This window comes from Gossypium hirsutum, chromosome D11, assembly GCF_007990345.1.
Source record: "Gossypium hirsutum isolate 1008001.06 chromosome D11, Gossypium_hirsutum_v2.1, whole genome shotgun sequence".
NCBI classification, from domain to species: Eukaryota; Viridiplantae; Streptophyta; class Magnoliopsida; order Malvales; family Malvaceae; genus Gossypium; species Gossypium hirsutum.
This window is the reverse complement of record NC_053447.1, coordinates 61,045,854-61,059,572: the sequence shown is the minus strand read 5'-3', so window position 1 is coordinate 61,059,572 and position 13,719 is coordinate 61,045,854. Positions and strand designations below refer to the sequence as shown.

Sequence of the window (13,719 nt, the reverse complement as noted above, 5' to 3'; positions counted from 1 at the left end):
TTTCAAGGCTTACACATCCATTGGCCAGAAAAAAGAGGATGAAAATTATGTGAAGTAGCACAGGCAGGTAAATTTCCATATCTCAAATCACAAAATCTTATCATTATTATTCTACATCAGTAATACAAATATATGCACCAGACAAGCTTATGGAAGCATATACCAAACCCCTCAAAAACCAGTAAAACACCCATAGGGGGGAAAGGGAAAGAAAAATATAGTATGACTATTTATATATTATGTTTGAGTAACATCAACTAGGCCTTTAAAATGGCAAATCTTCCTGGTTGAACAGTGACAAATTTGTCGCGGTCATTTTCGTCATGAATGTAAAGGTATGATGAACTCTTGGTAAGAACATCTCAGGAGGTGCTGTTTACTCTAACATGCACTCATTTGCCTGGAGATGCAAACCTTGTCCGATCTCTTTGCCTATTTAATGCTCGATCCTTAGGCGAAGAAGTCTTCCCTCCCACACCTGCTTGGCGCAGCATCTCTGCAAACATTTATGGAGTATGGACCATGAAGATACATACTACCTCAAGGCAAACTTGCTAGCTAGCTGAGAGACATTTTCTATTTTATACTACAATATTAAGGCAATACAACTGTAAAAACATGAATTAGAGATATATTCAGATAAGCTTCCATTTAAGGCAAATCTTAAGCTATGTTGTTCAAGGAACCATCAGGCATGGGCCACAGTTGCTTCAGGATTTGGTTTGAGCAAGACATTAGTGAACTGTTTGTAATATAAATGAAAAAAATAGTAAATTCGCTTGAAAAGTTACCTTAGTCAACCATTAGTGAGCAATATGTGAAAGTGGGGAAAAAAAAAGGTAAAAGGGAAGAGGGAGAGAGGAACCAACTATATCTACCTCGCTTTCTCTCAAGCTCCTGATCAAGCTCTTCTTTCCACTTCCTCTGTCTCTCAGAGAAGACTAAACTGCAAATAGCAAATGATTTCATTTAAAAGACTACTCCATAACAGAGATTCAATATAAGGACAGGCAAAAAACCAATCAACTATGGACTAACCTTGGGCTGCTTGGTTCTGGCTGGCCATCAACTAGAAGCCCTTTCCAATCACTATGCTGAGGGGATGAATTGTCCTGTGGAGTTTGGTCACTAGCATTGCCAACATTTGACACTCGCCTGCTACTGTTACTCCCTGGACTTCCTGTACCAATAGCATCAGCTGCTGAAGAAGGGGTGCCAACTGGACCACGACTTGGGGATCTGCTTTTAGGAGGTAATTTCAAGTAATTTGGGGGTGTCTCCTCACGTTTCTCAACAAAACTTGGGGAGCCTGATAAATTCAAGCTGTTGTAGAACTCTTCATATAATGGTGTTTGTAGCTTCTTTAGTTCTAATGCCTGAGGTATTAATCAACATCCCATCATCACAACAATCTATGAGGCCAAATAATTTTTTTTTTTTTAAACTGACTGCATAAGGGCTGAAAAAATAGTACCTTCTCATCTAAAAAGGCTCTAATTTTTGATTCAGTGAGTTCATCATCATCTTCAGAGAACGATGGCCCACCAGTATATGAAAAGTCATCTCCCCCTTCAACACAAGCAGTAGGGAAACCAACTGCTACCACTTCAGGATCATCATCAAATTTGCCCTTCCCATCATGAGAAGTTCCACAAGTGGGATTAGAGCTCTGAGCAAAAAAATATGATTTGCAAATTAGGAGCTGTAACACTCAAATGATTAAAATATCTGAACCTTAAGAAAAGCATAGTAATTACCTGGTTAACGTTATCAATCATCGAAGCAGAACAAAGCCTCACTTTGCTTACCATAGAATCATCTTTGTCAATCTGACACATATCATCTTCATTGCAGTCCATTCTCCACAAGTTTTTGCTTTCTGAAAACTTTTCAACAAACGTGTTTGAGCAGTTCAGACTACCCAAATTACACATATCTGCTGAGTCACGGCACCTTGAAACTTGACTGGAAAGAAAATTGATGCCATTGTTAAAGCCCTTGCCAGCTTGATAACTGACAAAGCAATTATGTAGTTTACAGGTTCAAGCAAAATCATATTGTAATACTTACAAGCCTTCAGGGTTAGTGGCATGTAATGCTGAAGAGATTTCAGAGTTATCCTGATGAAACAAAGAAAGAAATATCTTTTAGAAGTAGTTTAAAGTTGGGAAATGAAAAATAAACCAAATAAACATAACACAGTTCAAGTGCACTGACCATGACTGAAGCATGCAAAACAGTATTGGAGTCCTGAGATTCTCCAGTGACAAAGGGATGCTGCATGTAGCTCGCAAATGGAGAATATTAACCCCACAACAATCATGGAATATAATGAACAAATGGTAAAGGGAAATGCAGTCAAGCCAAAACTACCTTTAGCAGTACAGATGATACTGGTCTCAAATCTGGTTCCCTGAAATTACATAACATACGTCACAGATTTGATAGGGAAAAATGGCCAGAAAATATATCCTATCATATTTGCTCTCAGAATCAATAAAAATATATACTTTTGCAAACATTTCAGCAGAAAATCTTTTGCCTCTGTAGAAAGATGTTCTGGAATAGGTGGATGAGACTTTGTTGTCCCGACATAGAAGAGTGCAGCAACCTGAACAAAGATATTCAGTACAATGATGAAAGCATCATCTCATAGAACAAATCTTTAAAATCTCAAGACATCTACCTCTTGGTATTGCTGGCTCCAAGGAGGCTTTCCAGTGGCCATCTCTATTACCGTACAGCCAACACTCCATATATCAGCAGAACTAGAAATTATGTCCAGAATATACAAGAAGTATCAGTTTCAGTACATCAGTATACTAAAAATAACTATATCACGTATCAGTTTTTATAATCTACAAGGAACCAGTATGCATGCAGCAAATATAGGTGATAAACAATGGTCGAAATGTGAAGCGTTTTTACATACTAGCCAAATATAGCTCTAATAGCATTTAAATGCTTCAATAAATATAGAAGATCAAGGAGAACTGACAGACAAGCATACAATTTGATTGTTACAGTGAGTCAAGTTATTCTTACAAACTATGTCCAGTCTGCAAAATGACTTCAGGAGCCATCCAATATGGAGTACCCTTCATAGACTTGGCACCAGACACAGTAGCCTATAAAAACACAGTCTCTTTTAGAATAAAGGCCATTTTATATAAGTATTGATTTAGAGAAGTACATTCTATAAATGAAGAAAATTTTAGATGTGAGGGTAAGGTTGAGCAATTGCATAATTACCAGCTCAACAACCTGTTTGGAAGCACCAAAATCTGCAAGTTTAATGTTTCCTTTATTATCTACCAGGATGTTGGCCCCCTGCCAATGGATGGAATGAACAAAATAATTATTGATCAGAAAAAAAGAGAAGATAGAAAGAAACTACGGCCCTTTTCTAATTTATAACATTAATTTCTGGAAAAGAAAAGGTACCTTAATATCCCTGTGCATAATTCCATTGTTGTGTAAATACTCAAGGCCCAATAGTAACTGTTCTGTGTATTTTCTTATAACCTGTTAAGACAAATCAGTAGACAAGCTTAGCATTAAAAACAGCTAAATTAAAAATATTCTATTATCCAAAACTTACAGCTTCAGGGAAGGGTCCAAACTTTCCCAAAAGTGATGATATTGATCCGCCAGGCACGAATTCGAGCAAAATATTTAAAGTTTCCTCCTCTCTCACTGTTCCTAAATATCTCTGAAGGTGGGGAGTAATGTCTCAATGACAAAAGGGCAATAGCCTTAGGAATTCAATCGTCAATATATAAAGAAGCAGTCATCACTTACAACAATGTTGGGATGCGAAAGGTTCTTCAGAAGCTTTACTTCTTCCTCGAGCTCCCTGATATGAGCCTACTTACATTGCAATAAGCAAATCAAGGTCCGTCATGTTATGGCAATGCCTCATCAAATCAATAACTAGAAGACAAATTAATACCGATTATGGTAAGTGGAAAAGTTCTATATTCTAACATCCAAAACTTCATACACCAAGATAACCATACATTTCATTGGCTGCTAACTTCATACACCTCTTTCTGAAAAATGAAAGCTTTTACATATGTAAAAGACACTATTTACTTTGATATAAGGGTTTTTTTAGTTCAAAATTAAAAAAGAACCTAGTTCAAAGATCAAACCTGTGTTTTTTCCTTTGAAGCACTGTTTGCCGCAATTAGCACCTAAACAACAAAAGCCAAGAAACAAATGAGATCAAATTCATTTCACTAACTTGAGATCACAATCACTTAACAAAATTAAACAAAAACCCAAAATCAATGAATTCATTGAAAAAACAACTCAAAAGAAAGAACCCTAACTTAAAAACCATTACTAACCCATTTTAGAGTTTCAATTTTGAACCACAATTTAACTATAACCCATTAAACAAACTCCAAAAAGAATCCAAAATTTACCAAAAAAAGTACAGAAACTAAAAAAGAAACCTCTTTCACTGCAAGAAGCTCTCCGGAATCAAGATTCATGCCCATATAAACCCTGCCAAAGGCACCGGAACCAATCAACTCTCCTTTGCGCCATCGGATCAAAGGAGGAGAAGGCGAAGGAGAGGAAGGCTTGGAGAAGACCCTTGATTTGCGGATGCAAGAATTTATCCTTTCGACAAAGGCATTGGCTGCAGTTGCCAATGGAGGACTATTTTCTTGGGTGTTATTGTCTGGGGTTGCACGGAACACTAGTGAACGGCGAACTGATCCGAAGAGGTCTTGCATTTTGCAAACAGTTGAGGAACCAAAAACCGACAAAGAGCGAGATTGGTGAGTGAGTTAACTCATCAAAGTTTCATTCTTTCATTTCCTTTTTCTTGCTTTTTTTTTGGTCGGCAAAAGAAAATTAAAAAAAAAAATTGGAACTTTGGAGTTGAAGAGAGAGAAACAGAGGAGGGAAAAGGTGGGGTGGGTTCGCTTTTCAAAAATACCAATATTATCATTTTTTGGGGGTAAACTACTAGTTGATCACCCAACTTTTAGGGTACTTTCATTTTGGTCACCCAAAATGAAATCTTTGCAATTTCGTCACTCAATTTTTAAGGCTTTTTCATTTAGTCACCCAATCGTTAAACTTCTAACGGCGGTTAACTGTACACACCATATCTTGTTCTCGCTTTCATTTTAATCACCCAAAAAATATATTTGTTAAAGTATTGATTAGGTAAAAATATAAAGAATTAAAGTAAAAAAAGGTAGAAACTAAAACAATGTATTAAAAATTGTCAAATTGTATTTGTTTATCACATTGCTGAAAGTTCTATTTTTTTTCAATATTGAAATTTCAAATTTCAAAACATAAAAATCAATTAAATAAATTTTTGAAATTTTGTTTATCCCTTGATAAAGTTAACTATATTGTTAATGTAATATTGAAATTAATTAAATCAATCTCCTTCTAAATTTTAAAATTTTATTTTATGTTTCCATATTATTCTTAATGAAATCAACTTGATAACTCGTATTTAATAATTGTCTACGAAATTTAAATTTCTTTTGATTATATAACCTCGAATCTTCCATACTAAGATAAAATAAAAAGCAAAGAAAAATCGTTGAAATTAATTAATTTAATTGCTTGTTCTTCATTTGGGTAAAGAAGTGATAAAAAAATTTGGTTTTTGTTTGGCATAGAATATAAAATTAATTAAATTTTTCTTTGCTTTTAGCTTAGTATGAAAGGTTTGAGATCATATCATCAAAAGAAATTTGGGTTTCATGTATAATTATTGAAGATGATTTATTTGAGTTGATTTTAATTTAGAAACATAAAATAAAATTAATATTTAAAATGAGACTAAATTAATTTCAATATTATAGTAACACATTGGTTGGGATAAAAAAAATTCAATAATTTATTTAATTGATTTTGATGTTTTGAAATTTAAATTTTCAATATTGAAAAAAGAAAAAAGAGAACTTTCGGTAAGGGGGTAAACAAGTACAATGTGACAATTTTAAAAGCATTGTTTTAGTTTCTACTATTTATTCACTTTAATCCTTTATGTTTTTTTACCCCCTCCGATATTATAAAAAAGGATATTTTTTGAGTGACTAAAATGAAAGCAATCTGGAAGTTGGGTGACCAAAATGAAAGTGTGAACGTGATGCAGTTCATACAAGTTAACTGTAGTTAGAGATTTAACGGTTGGATGACTAAAATGAAAATGCCCTAAAAGTTGGGTGACCAACTAGGTAGTTTACCCTCTTTTCAATTTTAGAAAAATAATAAAATTCAAAGTACTTTTATTTCAGGTTAAATTTTGTTATCAGTCCTTGTACTTCGCAAAAGTTATGGATTTAATCCATGTAATTTAATCTGTTATTTTTAGTCCTTATACTTTTTAAATTTTAAAATTTAAGTCCTCATCAAATGATAACTATAAATTCATTAAGCTTTGTTATTTTAAAAAAATTGATGCATCAAACATATTATAATATGTGTAATACCATGTTAGTTTATTATTTACACATATTATTTACTAAAAAATCAGTTAATGAATTAATGAAAGTCATTTTGTATCAAGATTGAAATTTTAAAATTTGAAAAGCATATGGACTTAGAATGATCTAATTGGAGAAAATGGACCAAATCTACAATTGTACGTATAGTACATGACTAGTAATCGAATTTAACTGCTACTATTTGGGTTGGAACTAAGATTTTTAAATTCGAAAAATACAATGATTAAAATTGATAAAATTAAAGTGTAGAACTAGATCCATAATTTTCGTAAAGTATAGGGATTAATAACAGAATATAACCTTTATTTTATTTAAAAAATAGAATGGAAGAAGGAATGTTAGTAGTATAAGGAGAAAAAGTACAACTTTTGAAATATATTATTTGGAAAATGCTTCTATTAAGTTATGTAGCAATGACTAATTAGGTTTCATTTTCTTAATAGTAACAAATTTGAAACTTTAATAAAAAAATAATTATTAAATATAAAAATTCTAATAAGAATTAAATAATTATTAATTGAAAAACTAATGATACCAATTAACTTATCATATTTTTAATTCTACATTAATTATTAAAGTTAACAAAAGCATATTTTACTTTTAGTACCATTAAGGTTAAAATACTAAAAAGAAAATGTTAATTATTAGGAAGCCATAATGAATTTTTTACGTTTTAGTCATTTAATTTTAAAACATTACGAATAGGTCACTAAATTATTTGAAAGTTTTCATTTTAATAATTCAGTTATTAAACTTATTGTTGTATGACCTTCTCCACTCGCATTGCTTGAACCAGTCGAAATCTCTTTTTCTCCTTCTTTTTCTATAGCTTTTTTCATGAAGCAACTTTAAATATTACAAACTTATGAACCAAAATTCAAAAAGTTTTTTTTTCTTTGATCTTCAATACTAATTGTCAAATTTTTTGGATCTAAGTTGTGTTCTTTTACTTGTCATCTACTGTACCAATTGTCGAATTGTTGCTTGAAGCTCACTAATTGAACTAGGAATGAGCAAAATTCGATTCGACTCGAAAAATTTAAAAAAATTTCAAAATTCAAATTATTCGAGTTAATCAAAACAATTTTAATTTTTTTTGAATTTCAATTTTGAGTCGAATTAAATTTTTAAATTCGAATAATTCGAATAATTCGAATAAACCAATTAAAAACTTTATAATTTTAAATTTTAAATTTATATTCTCTACTCCTCAAGCCCAAATTCTTTTATAATACTCATTTCCCCGAAAGCCCAAACCCACCCCATTCACCCCAAAGCCCGTCTACCATTTTCCCAATTTCCAAAAGCCTGGCCAGCCCCACCATCCCATTTTTCCCAAAAGTCAAGATTCCATCATCCATTTTCTTCTTCAATTCAACCTAAACTCACAATTCCCAAATACCAATTTTTTTATTCTTAAAAAAGAACCTCTAAATTAAACCCCAAATCAAAATCCCGATAATGATGAGTCCAAGAAGAAAATTTTAAAGAAATATATATATTTTTTAAATTACATAAAAATAAATAACATCAAAATTATTTTTAAATTTAACTCGAACAAATATATTCGATTCGATTCAAATTCCATTTCATTCAACTCGATTAGTAAAAATTTCAAATCGAATTAGGATAATGAAATAGGATTCGGAAGCTTAATTAACTCAAAATTTTTCTATTCGACTCGATCGAATACTCACCCTTAGACCGAACTATTTTTGAAAAACAAAAAGCTTAACAATTTAGTTTCTTAATTAAAAACTTTAGAATAGTTCAATGACTTAAATGAAAATTTTCAAATAATTCAATAACTATTTTGTAACATTTTGAAATTAAGAATTTGAGACTAATGTGAACAGAAAGTCGATCAACCATTATTTTCAATCCTTGAATCTGAAACTCAGATTGCAAAATGACAAAATATTTCTGATTTTTCCCTTCAAGAATTGGGCACCCTTTTCTTTATTGAACAAGATTGTACTGTCGAGGATCAGTTACACTAATCTTCCAATGTTCATCGGGTAAGCTAAGTTTCTTAGCAACCCTTCTCCATTTCTTTATCCTCCAATTCATATGTGGACTCAACCCACAATATTGCTTCAGTCTCTCAGGCATTTCATCATATACTTGCCACCATTTCTCATGAGCTTTATCACTAGCGAAAACCTGTCTTTCCTTTATATCCCAATTACAATCATAGTCTCTGTAACACATCCATGGCTTCAAACCCAAATAATGAATCGCAGAAAGATCATCAGGTATCTTTTCACGATTTAAACTGTGGTTCCCATCAAAATACTTGAGGAAATTAACTTCTTTAGGCAACCTATGCCACCAAGTGAACATTTCATTCAAAAACCCTTGGTCTCCTCCGTTGTATGATCCCACCTTGAAGCTTTTCAACATCAAATCTTCGAAGGTACACAGTGAAGGCTCGATCACCATGATCCCTGAATTGAACAGAGTTCTATCATTTCCAGCAGCTGAAATCTGGGGATAATGAAAGACCCAATCCATGTTTTTGAAAACCAGAAAATCTGAATCAATGAAAACGACTTTGCGATACCATGTTAACAACCAGATTCGGAGCTTGCTGTAATTCCATTCGTTGTATGAACCTTTCTCAGCAAAGGGGCTTCGAATTCGTTCGATTTGTCTTGTTTTCCAGCCGGCAGTTCTTAGGCCTGTTAAGGATCTTGGGGATACGTGTTCGTCGTGGAGAAGCAGTAAATCTTTCGTTGAATTGGTTCGAATAATGCTTTGTGCCAAAGCTATGGCGCCACATACATAAGCTTCGGAGGAGTGAAGAACTGTTACATATGCTTCCCTGTGATTAAATTGCCTGTTTTTCAGCTTACTTTGCCTGGCATTATCTGTGGAATAAAGATAAAATTGTATTACAAAAACAACAATTTAGGTTTTATTTGATGAAATTTAAATAGCAATTAGTCCAAATCACTAATAGTTTGATATGATTTTTTTATTAAAAAATCAATACTCGAAACTCAAATGCTAATCTAATATCTCAAAATTCTCAAGAATTCAATTTCGCCATTGAACCAAAGTCTGATTAATGACCAACGGAATTTTATTTTGATACAATGCCTAACTCTACTTAAGGATGAAATGAGGTCTTGGTGCTCACATGTTACTCGAATTTGAATCGAAAAAAATTTGAACTCAATTCGGTATTTGTCGAGCCAAACTCTAGCTCAAGCAACTCAACCTATTGATTGAGTCGAATTCGAGTTTAGTAATACTTGATTTGAATGACTAATAAGTCTTATCGAGCTTTTCATATTTTTTTTATATTATTAAATTTCATTATTGCTCTTAATATATATTATTAACCCTAAATTTAATTATCAAGCTAAGCTCGAACTTGAGTATAGACATTGTGTATCAAAAAAGAGAGTACAAAAATTAGTAAACTAGTTTAATCGAGCTCGAACTTGGGTAGCTTACTTATATCTCGAGCCAAGCTCGAGTTTAAAAACAAATGTCTAATCAAGCTTCAAATTTCAAATCGACCTCGAGCTAAGTAGCATTTTGACTCGACTTGGTTCGATTACACCCTTAATTTTACCTATAATTTTCCCGAATCTTTAAATTGAAGAAAAAACACAATTAAGTGCAATCAATTAAACTAGACTCATCATGACTAATGAATTTTTTTTTTGAATTACAATAACAACGTAAAGCCAGAACAACCAACGCGACTAGCGCGACTCGAACAAAGACCATACTTAGAGTGGCAAACACTCTTGACCGTTAGACCAACACATGAGGTTCATGACTAATGAAAATTTTAAACTGCATTAATGGTGACTAAGGCATAAAATTAAAATTAATAGTAATAAAAAAAATCAAATTATGGCAAATTATTAAAGTGAAAGGTACTAAATACAAATTTTAGTGGTTAGTAATAAATGTAGAATGAAATTTAGATTCTAGTTTACAGTGCTATTATTTCAATATTTAAGACAATTTTGCGTAAATGAGATATGAACAATAACCTTTAATGAGTAAAAAATTCCAAAAATAAATATAGCAAATCTTGACATTTAATATTTACCTATAAACATGGCAAGGTCAAATATATGCCACCATACCAAAAGTTGTATTACCTTATATGAATTCTCTTTGTTTGGTATGATAATTAATTCAAAATTAGAGGTATTTCGGTTTTTTTCTTTGAAGTTAAATTTAAATAAAATTGTCAATTGAATCTTAATTCGATTGATATTGGCGTTATTGTTCGTACAAGAGAACGTGGGCTCGAGTGCGAAGCGCATTATCCTTTTATTTAAAAGTTGGGGAGAGATTATTGGTAATTTTAAATATTGTATTGAAAAGAGCAAATACCCAAGAATTTATTATGTGAAGAATTATTAATTTAATTAAAGTATCTCCCAGAAATTAATTAATTAATTTTTAATCAATAGACCCTATATTTGAATTTATACAATTTAAAACTCTCATAACATGTAATTTTTTTTTGAATTTTTTCTAAGAAAAAAAATATTAAACAAAACTAAAAGCAAACTAAAAGAAACCTGTTTTTCCAAATGGATAAGCAATTTGGCATGTCCCTGGAGGCATGAGCACCTTTTGTTTCAGCCTCTTCAGCTCAGGCTTATACACCCAATGATCCCCTTCCTTCCTCAACAGATCATCACATCTGAATATCTCCGGCATCGGCCCACAAGGGCCGATGAACACCGCGTACACCTCCCATTTAACGACCGGCCCTTTGGCCCAACCACTCCTTACCAAGAGATTAGCCACCACCAAATTCACTTGTAACCTAAACACATCCCTCATCCCTGCCTCAGTTGTCCACCCATCACATGGTACCTTAGCCACCACGACATTAAGGTCCCAATACTCCTCCAGCCGTGGCATGGGGATCTCCGGACATGTCGGCGGGTGCAAGTTCGAGTCTTCATTAATCCAAACAGGAAAAAAATCCTTCCATTCTCTTACCTTAGAAACACAATTAAAATGTACACGAACGGTATCAACAAGTGAACCATATCCATGCACTTCATATTGACTCGCTTCTTCATCATTGAAATTAACTAAACCAACCTTGATCTTCTTATCACTGTTACTCTCTTCTTGAATAAGATCAAACCATCTCGGATTTGTAAACAATTGATTAGGCTGATCTGTTTCGACCTTAAATCTGTTGACAATGTTGTTTTTTGATCCGAAAAATATAAAAAAGATTGATAGTGATAAAGAGAGAAGAATTAGGGAGAGAGTGAAGAGCTTTTGGTTGGAATGAAGGGTTTTGTGAGCCATTTTTGGTGTAGGGATTCAGCTCTTAACATTCAAATTTATAAGGAAATAAAGATAGAAAGGGTTGGTAGTGTTTAGGCAAACATTTCTATGTGCATGCTTACATGGTGGGTAGATTCTTAACCATCGAGTATTGATGTTGTGCTCCCAACATTTTACTATCATCAAACTCCAAATTTGAATAATTGTATATTTGATGAATGATAATTTAAATGACAATTTTTTAAAATAGTTTACATAAAAATAAAATAGTTTAAATGACAATTATCATTGTTAATGCAGGAGGATGTGAGTTCGAGTGCACTGAAGTGTATTATCCTCCTATTTACGAGTTGGGGCGGTATTGTGTCAAAAATAGCAGATATTATCAAAATCTATAATGAGATTGATTAATAAAAAAAATATTCATTAGATAAATTAATATTAAGGTTAGATATATGTCATTGGTCCCTATATTCTTCACAAATTTAATTTTTATACTTTTATTTTAAAAAATTTAGGTCCTATTTTTCATTTAAAGAACTTAAAAAGAATAAGAATATTGTGAAGATTTATCAGATAGATTTCATTGATTCAACTGATCAATGGTTGAACAATATAAAATATTTAGGCTATATTATTTTATTATTTTTTAAAATGTACAATTTAAAAAAAATTAAAAATATATTTAATATTTTATAATTAATATATATACAACTAAACTATGCTTCGCACAGGATAATTTAAACTGTTTTAAAATTTAGGGATCAATCTAGAATTTGAGTCATAATTTAAGGATGTCTAATACAATTAATCTAAATTTTTATTAAATTAAGAAATTATAATTAAAATAGTTTTAAAAAATGAGCATTTTAACAAATTTATAGGGACCGATTCCAACTTAATACCAAAATTTTTAATGAAAATTCTAATTCTCTTACCTCAAGGAAAATTATATAAAATTGAAATCAATTGAAGTTTAGATTTGGGGATTTTTTTCATCCTACATAAAAATATAATTTTCATATAATAAATTTAAATACAAAAAAATTAAAATGGGACACTTACAAAAAAAAAAAAACGTTTTCAATAATTGTTATGTGCAACCAATATTTGTTTTTGGCAGGAAACAGCACAGGAAAAAAAAAAGCTTGTTTCCTTGCAAATTAGATTTCAAGATTGGGGATCCATTTGAAAACCTTGACAATCACTTTCTCATTAATGGGTCAATTTTGGTTCCTTAAATGACTTGAATATATCGTTTACAATCTTCCACAGCCATTTTTAAGCTATTATTCAAAAGCTTACCCTAAAATATTGGGAAAACATTAACTTACTTGAATTGATAATAGTGTTATATCATTCAGCTTAATTTATAACATTTCGTACCCACATTTGTATGGTGTCAATTAAACTTGATTATGGGTCAAACTGAATCGGGTTCGGATTGAATTAATATAAAATTTTTGTTCTGTTTTTTAGGTTTGAGTCTAACCCGAAAAATTAGTTTAAAATTTTACTTAAGTCCAATAAAAAATTGTTAAGCCCGAGCCTGGCCAGTTCGTCCCTCCCGTGTTAATTTTTTTATATTATTATTTATATAAAAACAAATTTAAAAATATAATACATCAAATACACTAAAAGTATTAAAATAAAAGTTTCCCAATAAATTGAACATATATTAAAAATCTTTATACTTAAAATAACAATAAAACAGTTACAACTTAGCAAGCAAATACCTCTAAAATAGTAGCAAAATTAATAATAAAATAAGAATTATATAATATTCAAATAATAATAACAAAATAATAGCAATATAATAATAAAATGACATCAAAACAACCTAATAGCAAGGAAAAAATTTAGTCAAATTCGAGCCAGTTAACCTGAAATAAAAAATCTTACTCAACACTTAACCCGTTTAAAAGATGAATCTTATTTTTTATTTAAGCTC

At 31.5% G+C, this 13,719-nt stretch overlaps 2 protein-coding genes across 2 annotated transcripts; both read right to left on the bottom strand.

Moving 5' to 3' along the window:
• Positions 1-72: 72 nt before the first annotated feature.
• LOC107958662 (mitogen-activated protein kinase kinase kinase ANP1) lies at positions 73-4,911 on the bottom strand. The gene is made up of 17 exons (XM_016894489.2): positions 4,461-4,911; positions 4,155-4,196; positions 3,802-3,867; positions 3,602-3,712; positions 3,445-3,525; positions 3,253-3,330; positions 3,046-3,128; positions 2,687-2,768; positions 2,511-2,611; positions 2,374-2,413; positions 2,218-2,277; positions 2,071-2,120; positions 1,758-1,965; positions 1,475-1,669; positions 1,039-1,376; positions 879-946; positions 73-496 (listed from the first exon to the last, which is right to left on the bottom strand). Exons 1-17 carry the CDS (start codon positions 4,743-4,745, stop codon positions 393-395), a joined length of 1,992 nt encoding a protein of 663 aa, XP_016749978.2. The 5' UTR covers positions 4,746-4,911; the 3' UTR covers positions 73-392.
• Positions 4,912-8,334: 3,423 nt separating this feature from the next.
• Positions 8,335-11,789, bottom strand: LOC107958661 (putative UDP-glucuronate:xylan alpha-glucuronosyltransferase 4). Its single transcript, XM_041104658.1, has 2 exons — positions 11,039-11,789; positions 8,335-9,355 (listed from the first exon to the last, which is right to left on the bottom strand). The coding sequence occupies exons 1-2, from the start codon at positions 11,787-11,789 to the stop codon at positions 8,445-8,447; spliced, it is 1,662 nt and encodes a 553-aa protein (XP_040960592.1). The 3' UTR covers positions 8,335-8,444.
• Between the last annotated feature and the right edge of the window lie 1,930 nt (positions 11,790-13,719).

What these genes read in the sequence shown, in the direction of transcription:
- LOC107958662 (XM_016894489.2), bottom strand. Translation starts at nt 4,745, where the DNA reads ATGCAAGACCTCTTCGGATCAGTTCGCCGTTCACTAGTGTTCCGTGCA. An exon ending in GGAGCCAGCAATACCAAGAG is followed by an intron (nt 2,612 to 2,686) that starts GTAGATGTCTTG and finishes ATCTTTGTTCAG; the next exon opens with GTTGCTGCACTCTTCTATGT. An exon ending in GGAGCTTGAGAGAAAGCGAG is followed by an intron (nt 497 to 878) that starts GTAGATATAGTT and finishes AAATGTTTGCAG; the next exon opens with AGATGCTGCGCCAAGCAGGT.
- LOC107958661 (XM_041104658.1), bottom strand. Translation starts at nt 11,789, where the DNA reads ATGGCTCACAAAACCCTTCATTCCAACCAAAAGCTCTTCACTCTCTCC. An exon ending in TTATCCATTTGGAAAAACAG is followed by an intron (nt 9,356 to 11,038) that starts GTTTCTTTTAGT and finishes TTTATTCCACAG; the next exon opens with ATAATGCCAGGCAAAGTAAG.